Below are 12,347 nucleotides of genomic sequence, written 5' to 3' on the forward strand. Positions count from 1 at the left end.
CCGGGGTGATATAAATCAAATTAGGTTTTGATTTATATCACCCCGGCGCAAAAAATTCCATCTTATAATGATTAAATTTTGAAACATTTACTCCAGTGTGTTATTTCATTAGAAAGGTTTGGGGGATGTCTAATACTTGGTGGTAGTGAAGAGCATTCCGCCTTTTAGAATGGAAAAGTGATAAGATCCTTACACAAAAACTGTGGAAAACGGCTCGAAAGAAAAAACAAGGCAGAAACAGTATGCCCCTTCGGCTTCGTCGGTGGGGCATAAAAATATGTAACAAACACTGCAATAAAATTAATTTTTTCACAGCAATTGTACTGTCCTTAAGATTGGTATCATTTAGCCTCCCTCACAGATATCTTTGCCGTTGATATTAATTCTGACAAATTATTTTGGTTAGTGGAATAGATTACTTAGAAATAAGAAACAAGTTTTAAAAAGTGTAAAAGATGGGAAAGGGGTTATCTGTGAATGACAGTAAGCTCATGTTGAGACAACTTACATCGAAAACAAACTTTGTAACTATTTAATTGGAAAATGTGATTTATCATCTAAACCAAAACAGGAAACTGACTAGGTGAGTACCGGATTATTATACTGAACAAAGAAATTGGAAAATGAAACTGCAAATTTCGGAATATTGTTTCCCGTGATCTGGAGGCCACAGGCTGATATCCCACTCTGGCCAATTTCTTTATTCAACCTAAGAATTGTTTAATAAGGGAATAAACGTGTGTTTGGTCGGTATTAAACACTCTGTTTAAGACCAGTTGGAGTCTGGATGGGTGATAATTACCCGAGGCAAAGCTGAGGGTAATTATCAGCACTCCAGACTCCAACCAGTCTTAAACAGAGTGTTTAAAACCGACCAAACACATATTTATTCCCATTCATAAATACCTTTTCGGTCAAAGTAACAAATCTTTTCGGTCCAAAATTCAAACAAGTCAAAAACTAGACGTTGCCAACCATTTTGTTCAACAATTTTTCTTCATGGTTGATGAAACACCCCTCTGACAATAATATAGGATGACCCTCTACAACTCGTTACCTTATAAGGACATTGGCGTGCGTGTCGCGCGTACTGCGCGATGTCGCACAAAACGCAGCTGGGCTGGTGTGGTTTGAATTTTGGACCATTAATACTGATTCACTGGTAGAATTGTGCATGCCCAGGTGAGGAATGTGAACGTTCAACCGATGAAACGTTAAAAGGCACCGGATTTCATGGGAGTCCAAATTTCATGTGACACTGGAAAAGTGTTTAAGACCAGCTAGCCGTGTCTTTATCATCCATTTAAGACCGGCCACGTGACGGGCTCTCGACCAATAGGAATGAATAAACTGTATAAGGTATTCATGAATTCAAGTTAAAATGGAGAAATTGAAAGAAGCATTCCAACCTTCTTGTCCTTTTTAGCCAGTTCTTCTTGGAATTCCGGATCGTTGGATTCCAACTCGGCCGCTTCATCCTCATCACTCACATCGCCGTCATCTTCTTGAGTAGTCTCAGCCGCAGCCGGTGCCGGTAGCTTCTTGTTCTGTCAGACGTAGAAAACAAAACACTTACAAAGTTTAACTTGTCATTCACCCTTCAACCCATACATAGGCCAACCTACACATTTTTTTCCAGATATCATCAGGGTTTTTTGTTTTTTAGTGCTAACCCTTCATGAGTTTGTAAACTGAAATCTTGTTGAAATTGTTACACAAATTTCATTAAAGGTTTCAACTTTTACTAGATGATGGAGGAGATGGATATTTATTTCCAGTACCATACTATATCTATTTCCTTGTAAAAATGGTGCCAATATTCAATGCACATGCAAAAGTTGTTAAAAAACTAAAATCTAAACAGACACACACATGGATTGTACCCAAAATTTCCAAATGCTTTGACTGAAACATCCAGTGAGATTTTTTTTTTTTAAAGACGTTTAGACGTAGACATCATTTTCGATAAATTTTCCCCAGGTTTTGTACCTTGACGAGTACTTTCCCCTTCAGGTCCTCAGGAGAAGGCAGAACTGTCTGCTCCGATGTGATATCCTTCATGTAAATCTTATCTGGTTAATCTACAGTCAAGGAACACTATAATTGAATACATCCTTTTTGGTATAAATTTTCTCATTAACCATAAAAGGCCTGGGCCCAATTTCTTGGCTCTGTTTACAGTTAGCGAAAAATCCCTGCTTACTATAGCAGGAAATTATGTGCTTACGGTAAGCGTATTGCACCCGTTGGCAAGGAATTTGGGCTTATGCGCATGCGTACATCCCTGACGTCTCCTGACGATGACTAGGGCAGGCTAGTCGAAACGTTGAGACCAAAGACAAGTTCTTTTAGAACTTAAAGCAGGACTGTTCTTATCAGAACAAAAACTACTCTGTGAAAGTTGATAATAAGCAGGACAAGTTCTTTTCAGAACTAAATATCTGTAGGAAATGCACTCTTCAAAAGTGTGGAATATTAATGATCATTATTACAAATCTTTGATTAAACTAAAACTCTGAAGAGCACAGATTTCTCAAAAAATGAAATTATTTTTCATAACATTGAGTGATTTGATTTTATGCAGGGTGTGGAATAGCGCTGGTATTTTCAGGAAGCTGTGTCCTGTTTGTGGTTGGTATTTTCAAGGATACCGCCAAACGTTGCCTTGATGTGGTGTGCCATGACCTTCTGCTGCTCGATGCTACAGTGATTCTCCAAGGATAATATCAATGGGTACCTAGCAGGAAGAAGGGAAATAAACGCAGTACACAATCGGTTGTTAACTTGGTGCAAAAAGGGCAAAATTTGCCCAAAATTAATTACCTTAAAATCAACATACGTGTATATCGACAGATGACGATTACGAAAAAAGTGGTAAACATGTTTTTTTGTCTGAACTTGTGCAAAGTGCTAAATTTCCCAAAAAAAATAATACAATAACTCATAATTCTGAACTAATGTTCATACTGAGGTAATATGTCGCCTATTATTTATGAGCTCAAGTAAGATTCTAACTTTCAAACACTCTTTCAAAAATGTCAGAAACAGAGTTAAAACGCATATAAAAATGTTGCTTTTGAGGTCTTGTCGATAATCAGTATCTAAAAATCTTATTTATGAGAAGAATAAATTCTCAAGTAGTTTCAGTTCATTTTATGGTGCTTTGTCTCACTTGGCCATAGTAAAATGTTTCTTTTATGTTAAATTCATGGAACTTGAAAATAGGATGCAACACTGACCGTGTGTATAAAATGAAAACCCTTTTTCAGATGGTTTCAGAAGCCCAAAATCAGAATAAAGAAGTATTTTTTGTTTTTGTTAAAACGAAACATACAATTTAAAAATTCATCAGGAGGGAAAATCCAAATCCATTGCTTGAAGAGCATGAAGTGTGCATCTTTAATCAAGACTTTTGTTATTCTTGAAGTTTTAATCATGTTTCGATACACAGTGGACATTACAGAATGCGCTTACTCTGACGTTGCGAAGGCGTATTTTCCAATGGCCTCCATTGCATCCTTGAACTTGATCTTGGAGGTGAGTGTGTGACCGTGGTAGACAACAGGCTCCTTGTCGGAACCATCCCAACAATCCACTACAAAAATCACCAGAAAAAATCCATCAGGCAAGGTGCATGATTATATATTTCTATAATAACTTAAAGAGAATATACAACATTTGCAAACGTCGAAAAACAAAACTACCAAATTCTGAAGTCTTTTTGAAGAAAACTTGTATTGTTGTATTAATTTCCAACGGTGGTCAGCCGACCACCGTTGGAAAAACCTAACTAGTTTTCAACTACTGCTCCATATTTACCAATTTTTTTTTTTCAGTTCTAATTTTGTTTTCTATTGGTTACATGTTCATGAACAGGTGCAGGCCAGCTAGACTGGTTCCCTTACCTTACAATTTTCCGGCATCTATAAATTGATCCATTTCATCTTTAGTGGAGACAGGGAACCAAACAACTTGAACATTTTTGTTTTTCTTGGTTTTTCCAGCATTTTCGAACAAAAAACTTCAAACATGTCAGAGTAACAATATTTGATCTATTATACTAACCCCTCGATTAGTTCATTTCTGAAAATTACAGCAAAAGCCAATGATGTACATTCCCTTTAAACTGTACAAGGAATTATAAAAAAAAAACATACATTGCCTTGGTAGAAAAGAACTTTTCCATCTTAAATAATCACAGGACTAGTGAGGGTTTGCTGTAACATCATGTGAAAGAATCTCTTTTGCGAAGATGTGTGGTTCTGAAAGAAACGGTTGGTTGTGAAACTCGACTGAGGGGTGACTTCTTATGTGTTACATGCATACAGTAGCATTTGGAAGCATTAAACTCCATCTGCCATTTTGATGAGTCACTGCTATACTTACACTCCACACATCTACAGCCTCTCTGCAAAGCTCGCACATATGCCTCAGTGCTGCTAGGCCCTCGTAGCTGATCCTTCATCAAATAGCTGTGAGTAGATAGGATAAAACAACAATAGCAACACAAAATCATCCAATGTGGGTGAGGTATCCTACTGCCGTTTCATGAAGAATAAAACCCGTTTCAGGTCCCAAAAGAATTTGAAAGGGAAATGTGCACTTTGCAAAAATTTCCTTCATGCAGCATTTTATACAAATGTACAAAAAAAAAAGACACCTTTAATTTCAGGTACGATCAAGTTTTTACCGTGATTCTTCATTAAGCATTTGAGAATAAAAAACCCTACATTATAAAAGAATAAAAACTAAATGAATAAACAAAATTCAGACAACTATTTTTTTGCCATCCTCCCAGATGTGGGGAATAATGTGAAACACTTTGCTGCTAGGTTCTGAGGTACATGTTCATGTACACTACAACCTGGGCCCAATATCATAGCGCTGCTTAACACTAACAGCCCATTTTGTGCTTACCGAGCCTCCATCTATTTCATGGAGACCGCAAACAGTAAGCATAGCAAAAGCAAGCTTAACCCAGAGGAAAAAGTTGCTTAAATCAGTCACGTAACAATGACGTATGTGTGCAACCGTTAGCACGTTCCCGCCATGACATAGTGCTTAAGCAGCAGCTTGATTTTCTGCTATAGTAAGCACAACTTTTCTGCTAACTGTTAAAGCCAGAGTCAATCATTTGCAGCTATCCAAAAAGTAACTGGCGTATTTATTGTTGAAAAACATACTTGGTTGAAAGATAGTAAGGGGACTAAACTCCCTGTGAAATAATTCTTCTGGCAAGCCGTAATTTTGAAGAAATCAACAAAAGAAGGCCTTTCCAACAGTGCTTCTTAAGAAGCACTGTAGGAAATTCAAATTAGTAGTTCGTTTTGTTATTCGGCGAAGCGCGCGCAAGCATTGGCACGACGCACACGCGGTTGCTATAATTCATCGGATCAGTGCGTGACATCGCGTAGCTGCATTCGGCTCAGTGAGAACGTGTCTCCGACGCTGAATTCAGGCCCAATTCAAAACATGATTCAGCAACTTCTGATTTGAAATCGAGATCCTAGAATGTTGTTTTTCTCGAAATATACAGCTAAAGCTGAGCTGAAACTTCATCAGGTTAGTTGTTCAGCACCCTTCTTTAGATCTTGGGCACTTTTGTTGCTTCAAATGAACAAAATGCCCAAATTACAAATGATGGACTACCGGTATATCTTTAAGCAGCAGCATGATTTTCTGCTATAGTAAGCACAACTTTTCTGCTAACTGTTAAACAGCGCTATGAAATTGGGCCGTGTATACTGCAATGTAGAAGTCGAGTCCATCACGAGTCCATCACGAGTCCATCACGAGTCCATCACAACTCCTTCAGTCTCGAGTCACGCCACAAGCTCTTCAAATGAACTGGGATAAAGGCATTCTTTCTTTCCTTTTTTTTTCACCCACTGTTACTTGTGAAGCGACTTGTGATTTACTTATGACAGGACTTGCGATTTACTTATGACTTGCGATGGACTTGTGATAGACTCGACTACAGCATCGATATATCTTTGCAACTTAATAAGGTGGAAAGCCTATTTGTCAAGATCATGCATGCTCACGTGTTGTGCGAGGAGTTGATGAAGTAATGACAGAACGGCTGTTTCATGTCCTGGTAGACGGTGCTGTGAAACGGGTTGAAGAGCAAACCATTGGCACCCTTCATGAACAACTGGAACCCTGCGTGTGTGCACAGAAGAGTGTGAGGGAAACGGGGGAAAGTGGTGTGCAAATAGTGGCAAGGCACCAGACTATACTGAGGTCTCAGACAAAAACTGTTGGAAAACAGCCTCCAAATCTTCAATTGATTCTACAACCGTAAACGCATGACGTGATGAAAGTTAACAAAAAGTGGCCACATTGGATAGGTGATTTAGTTGACCTGGCCACATTATACAGCCACATTGCAAGTAGAACTGAAATGAGTTGATAGATTTTAATTTAGCTGCTCTGAGTGAAAACTGCTATTCAGCGATTAATTTTAACTGAGGAAAAATGCTGATCACACCTACAAAAAAGGAGGCCGTCCAACAGTTTCATCTAAGATTGCACACAGTACTGCTTTGATAAAGACAAAGAAACCAACGAAAGTGGACAAACAAACCTGCAATAGTTCCAAACATACCCATTTTAAAATACATTTTTTTGGGGGGGGGGGGAGGGGCTGGGGGAAGGGGTGTCATTGTCAACCACCGTTTTAAGGTTCTGTCCACGGATCACAAAAAAGGTGTGCGTTCTTTCAGCAAAATGAAAACAATTCACACACATCCCTATGTGATCCCTATGTGATTTAAAACGGTGGTTGTGTTTAAAATTCCGTAACTTGAAAAGTACATGAGTGATTTGAATGCTTCTTGTACTAAAAGAAAGCTTTCGAATTGGGTTTTCATGTCCTAGATTTTGAAAGTGCTACATGCAAGACTTTACTAAAACAATGGTAATTCAGTAAACACTACTGAAAACAAACACCATAAAATCATTGAAGAAAAATCTGGAGTCATGCAATGTACACCAATCCAATGTTCCAAGAAAGACCTGTGTCTACAATTGTTCTAAGTGTCTTTATGGATTGGAGGGGACAATTAACCAGCAAAAATACAAACCATCAAAGCTGAGAATGTTACGCTTGCGGCAATCGTCCGACGGCTCATACTTCTCGATGATTTCCTTGCACCATGGGGCTTTGATTTGAAATCGCTGGAAAAATTGGAAGCATCAGAAAAAGAAGGATAACAGAAAGGGAATTTTAGCTGATGGTAAAAAGTGCCATGATATTGTGCATGCATTACCCCCAGTTTCCACTAGGACATACCTTCATTTCTTCATGCATGAACTCCACAAACTCTTCCAAGGTCCAGTAGTCATCCTCCCCTGAGTACCTAACCAAGCACAAGAAATAATGAAGTGAAAGGGTGTTAATGCATTACTTCTTGGCTAATTGCTGACACTGTGTGTGGACAGCTTCGCCTTGGGAGATAGTCCCAATCATCCAACACCCCGGGGGCATTAGTTTTCACTATTTCCCCACAAACCATGTTGTATATTATGTGCTTGCCTGCATTTGTCAAATTTCATACCACAGAATGACCCAGTGCAGAAATGCAATAGAATGGCATTAAAGTTCATCGTTCCTTTTTTCCTTCCTCATTCATTTTTACCATAGGATGGCCACTATGTGCACTAGTTGGACTTCCCTGCTGGTCCACTGGGCCCCAAAAACACCAGCCTATGAATATTCATTGTTCACCAGAAAAAGAAAGAAAGTACACTTTCACTCCCTTCCCTGCTTGTAATAAGAAAAATGTTGCATTAAAATATCACTTTTGAGCTACATGTCCATCAGTGCTTTGAAAAAGTGACAACTACATTTGTACCTTAAGTACATGTATACATGTACATATACATGTACACACAAGAACGATATTGTGTTGGGAACACAGTGCACATGTATGTAGGCCTACATTGTGTCTTTTTAGCAAAAAGTACATGTATGAGTGCTTGGTAGGGTGAGTTGAGTGCATGAACAGTAGTGCTGTGTAGGCTGCATGTTTTCCATACCTCAGAAACTAACTTGGGTACATTTCAGATCCTGCACCCTGTGTGTCTGTTAACTATAGTACAAGCAGGGTTGACGATTGAAATCTGGAGGCAAACCGTGTGTAAATACATGATACTGTCATTGCCGGTACATGTCATAGATGAAATGAAAGTTATAAGATGACAACTGAGCTTCAAGTCATTACATGACAAGGTAATCTAGTTCCTTCGTTATCCAAATCTAACTCAGGAAAACGTAAATTTGGGTCTTGTGGAGTTCATTCTTTTAATAACCTCCCTGCGACACTTAAACATCCGTTGCCTCCCACTCTTGCCAGTTTTAAGCGCCTCTACATGAACCTGACAGTTTAATATTATATGGTACATGTATGTCTTGTTTTTGTCTTTTTACTGCGAATGTAACAACCATGATTAATCTTGTCTCATTGTACTGCATATCAATCTTCTTAATTATATCTTTGTAATGTTTTTAATGCCTGTTCTATTTTTATACCATTGTATGCTTGTTGTAACTGCTGGGCACCTTTGAAAAACAGTGTTCCACTGAAAGGTCTCTCCAGGATAAACAAGAAATAAATGTAATGTAATAAAAAAAATGTAATTAATAAAATTACATCATGGTTACGCTTAAGGATGCAACAAGTGCAGAACCTGTTTAGACTTTGGAGAGGATCAAATTGAAGTTTCCATTTGTTTGAAATGTGGTAAATGAAAGCAGAACATTTTACACATACATGTATGATAACCAGGTGTGGGGCAGTGTAATACACAGGCGTGCACACATAATTACAATCATTTGTAGCTGTTAAGGATCCATTGGTCATACCGGTATGCTTCACCTGCCAAATATGATGAATGAATTCAGCGTGTTGGCCACCGGTATCAAATGAGGGGAATAATCGTCATAGTGATTTTTGGCAAGGTATACACCTCAAGAGTTGTAAAATATGTGATAGCATTGCAGCGGTGGCAGCTTTTTGGGTGTTATCACCCTTTTTTTCAAAATGTCCATCAAAATGCTTGTTACCACTCTAGGGGCGGTATACCTTGCGCATGCGCACTATAATCATTTATGCCCTGATCTGATACTGGCCAAACCTCCAGGCTGATGGCCTATTAGATTTTTGAGAAGAATTTAACTCTTATGACTTGTGAATCTTTCAAAATTATTTCAGTACAATTAATTAACAAAAAGTGTTATGATTTAATATGTAGCACTGTGAAGTCAATGCCACTAAATAAACCAAGGGGAAAAAAACAAACCCATTTAGAATTCCTAAATTGTTGGCATACTTTGAATACCCAGCCCCTATTCATTCTCAGTACGTTTTCGCATGGATTCCCCAGCCTACACACTTTATCTACCGGTAGTAAAGTAATTTTTCTCAATGGTTTATCAAGCATGACTAGATCACACAGTGCCTGATGCCATTAACTGCTTGCAGGTCAGTCAAGCAGAGAAGGTCCCAAAAGAAATTCGTGTTTTGAAGGCTGAGAATACAAACAGGCCTATTGACTGCAGTTTTGCTGTCCTTTTTAAAGGCAATTTCAGTATTTACATGTATCGCCTACTCATATTGAAATCAACAAGAGTCCAGTGGAACCAGGTCAGATAAAAAACAAACAAGTTGTCAACCAGTTTAAACACTGGTTGACCATAGCTTTTGGATTTTCTATCCGGTTAGAGTCTCTCAATCCTGGTCCTGAGTGACCAGGGTTGGATTTTACCCACGTAGAGCACCAAACTCAAGTAGAAGCCATGTTGGATTCTTGCTAATGTCAAAGGATTTCCCAAAAACTTGAGGATCAGCCTGAGTCCAACATTTTTATAACAAAGTTAATTTGCTTCAGTTTTTGGCAGGAATTCATGGAGGACCGAGACGTATTCTTTCCTCTACCTTTCTTTGCTTTCAGAACAACATTTAGGAAACGTCAAACTTATGAGTTTTTGTGAACAGTAAATTTAGCAGATATCTTAAATTCTGCAACATTGGGATATAGCTGACAATGGCGGAGGTCATTGTTATACTGACCAGTTACAACTTCTGGAGTCACAATTTGTTTATGTTTTACGTCAGTTCCATTCATGTATTACTTCTTGTCCTTGAGAGTCTGATCAGTGATTAAAGGGACACTAGGTCCTGGAACAGCCCAATTGGGCTACAAAACGCGCTTTAAACAAAATGATTTTAATTGGAAATAACATTTAAAAGTAGGATTTAAACATCCACACAACTATCCTTTCAAAACTGGGCGTTTTTGTGTAATTCCTGTATTCTGCGTGCGAGAACGAATTTTGGGGTCCACTTTTGCGACCCCATAAATTCGAGCTGTTTGGATGCTAGTTATGATTTCATTCGTGAAGTGTTCGTCTTTTGCGGACATTGAAGAAACCACTATTTTTGCATTGGTGATTGGTCACCGCTGTTCCCGAGACACACAACGTTTATATCGTACACTGAGAACAACACGAAAAATGTATTCGTGCTCCGCCTCCGATGTAAACAAGCGGTTTTTTTGGGTCTTTTCTCAGGAATGGTAAGACATTAGGTTGGTTTCCTTTCAACCAGATGTTTGAAATAGGCTATCGGTAAGTAAACAATCCAAAACATGAAATTTTCGAGGATTTCAGGACCTTGTGCCCCTTTAAGCATTACTCTCTCTCAGGACTGAAGTTAGAGGAAACAAGGAATATATGAGGTGAACCAGCCAGCTGACCCCGGCAAGCTCGGTGGTCAAGTGATAAGACATCTGCACTAGTAAGTAGGAGGTCGTGGGTTTGAGTCCCACCCGAGTGATTTTTTTCTCAGGATCACTGGGGACAACACTGAGTATACAGTGTCTTAAAAAATGTTGGTGAAGGGCAAAACCCAATGTTGAATGTACTGGTATTGCATTTTGCAAGTTAATCCCATGCAATCAGGATTAAAAAAAATGGCCCTGGCAAGAATCAAATCGGGGTCACCAAAGGTGCAAATTAAGGGAAGAACCACTGCACCAACCCGATCGCCTTACATGAAACAATAAGTGAGCTTTACTTTCAAACCTGGCAGTTGTTGTAAGCAAATGTGCAATGGTCTGTACAAAACACTAATAACGGGTGCATCATGTCATGCGCCATCACTGGACAGAACTACATGTAATAAAACAGTATTGGCTGGCATGATTGTGCTCAGGGGAAGAGCCTCGATGTTGTTTGACTTTCTTTATGGATGACAAATGTATGTATCACACAATGAGAATGCAACACACAAAGGCATTGAGTGGAGGTTGAATGATATGCACATAAAATTTGTGTATGTGACGTCCATGAAAAACACTACCAATGTCAAATGTTATTAATAACAGGAGGTTCAGCTGCAATAACAATCGTCATGAAAGGCAGTTCAGAGAAGTCTTTGTATCAGTCATTTGTTTTAACCGACAGCTTTGCAAATTTGATGCCTGAAAGAAAATTGTCACTTTCACTTATTAACACGTTTTACTTTTACCATCAGATAAACTGAGCACATCTATCATTGAATTGTGTTACAATTTATAAGACAATTATAACCAATTTTTTTTATCGAAAGAACCTTTGACATTTTTTGCATCATACCAGTAGTTGCCTAAAGCAGTCAACAGCATCTATCAACAAGATCTGCTTGGACAGTAGTAGCAGCTTGTAATAATGACAATTGATGTCAGTGGGGGATAACTGATGAGCCGTATGAGCTTCAGAAACCTTCAATACTTTTTCCTGATGAGTTTTTCTCATATTACAATGGTCACCATCCATAAAATTACGTGTCTGTAATATGAAGCTTTATTAGGACCTAGAAATGTAAGGAATTGCTGAGTGTTATGACAATGACAATATACAAATAGGCTGACATGTGGAAATGTTATTCTTGACACAGCTTTGGACGACTGAAGTAGGCTCACATTGGAGTCTTTTCTTTCATTGGGGGGGGGGGGGGTGTTATTTATGAGGTATTTCTATAGATGAGATCTTTTGGAAATTCTCTGAATATCTGATGGTTATATTCAAAATTGGCACAAAATTTAAGAAATCCTTAAGTGAACTTTATTCAAAATTTCAAGGTCTGAAGATAAACTTTTGTTTGAAGGTGTTTACAAACAAACTGACAAGCTAAGTTTCCCTCTGAATGTCCCCTTGGAGAGAACATGGGTGCACATTCAAAGACCAACTTCACACAAATTTCTGGAAGAAAATTAGTAGCAAAAATACAAGAAGAGACACATCAAGTTGTCTCAACTAACAAAAAACGCAAAGTTAAACAACATCAACAAAATCACAGTCCAAT

General features: G+C 38.4%; 1 protein-coding gene across 4 annotated transcripts in view; it reads right to left on the bottom strand.

The window, feature by feature from the left end:
- LOC119721224 (1-phosphatidylinositol 4,5-bisphosphate phosphodiesterase delta-4-like) overlaps positions 1 to 12,347 on the bottom strand; it is a 47,647-nt gene that overhangs the window by 16,154 nt on the left and 19,146 nt on the right. For all 4 annotated transcript variants that reach the window (XM_038191192.1, XM_038191190.1, XM_038191191.1 and 1 more), the window contains 8 exons: positions 7,295 to 7,361; positions 7,086 to 7,179; positions 6,045 to 6,162; positions 4,387 to 4,472; positions 3,475 to 3,595; positions 2,652 to 2,737; positions 1,990 to 2,072; positions 1,410 to 1,547 (listed from right to left, as the gene is read on the bottom strand). In XM_038191192.1, the coding sequence (XP_038047120.1) occupies positions 1,410 to 1,547; positions 1,990 to 2,072; positions 2,652 to 2,737; positions 3,475 to 3,595; positions 4,387 to 4,472; positions 6,045 to 6,162; positions 7,086 to 7,179; positions 7,295 to 7,361 (793 nt within the window). The remainder of the gene's footprint in view (positions 1 to 1,409; positions 1,548 to 1,989; positions 2,073 to 2,651; positions 2,738 to 3,474; positions 3,596 to 4,386; positions 4,473 to 6,044; positions 6,163 to 7,085; positions 7,180 to 7,294; positions 7,362 to 12,347) is intronic.

The sequence above is a fragment of the Patiria miniata genome, unplaced genomic scaffold (assembly GCF_015706575.1).
Source record: "Patiria miniata isolate m_02_andy unplaced genomic scaffold, ASM1570657v1 HiC_scaffold_13, whole genome shotgun sequence".
Classification (NCBI taxonomy): Eukaryota; Metazoa; Echinodermata; class Asteroidea; order Valvatida; family Asterinidae; genus Patiria; species Patiria miniata.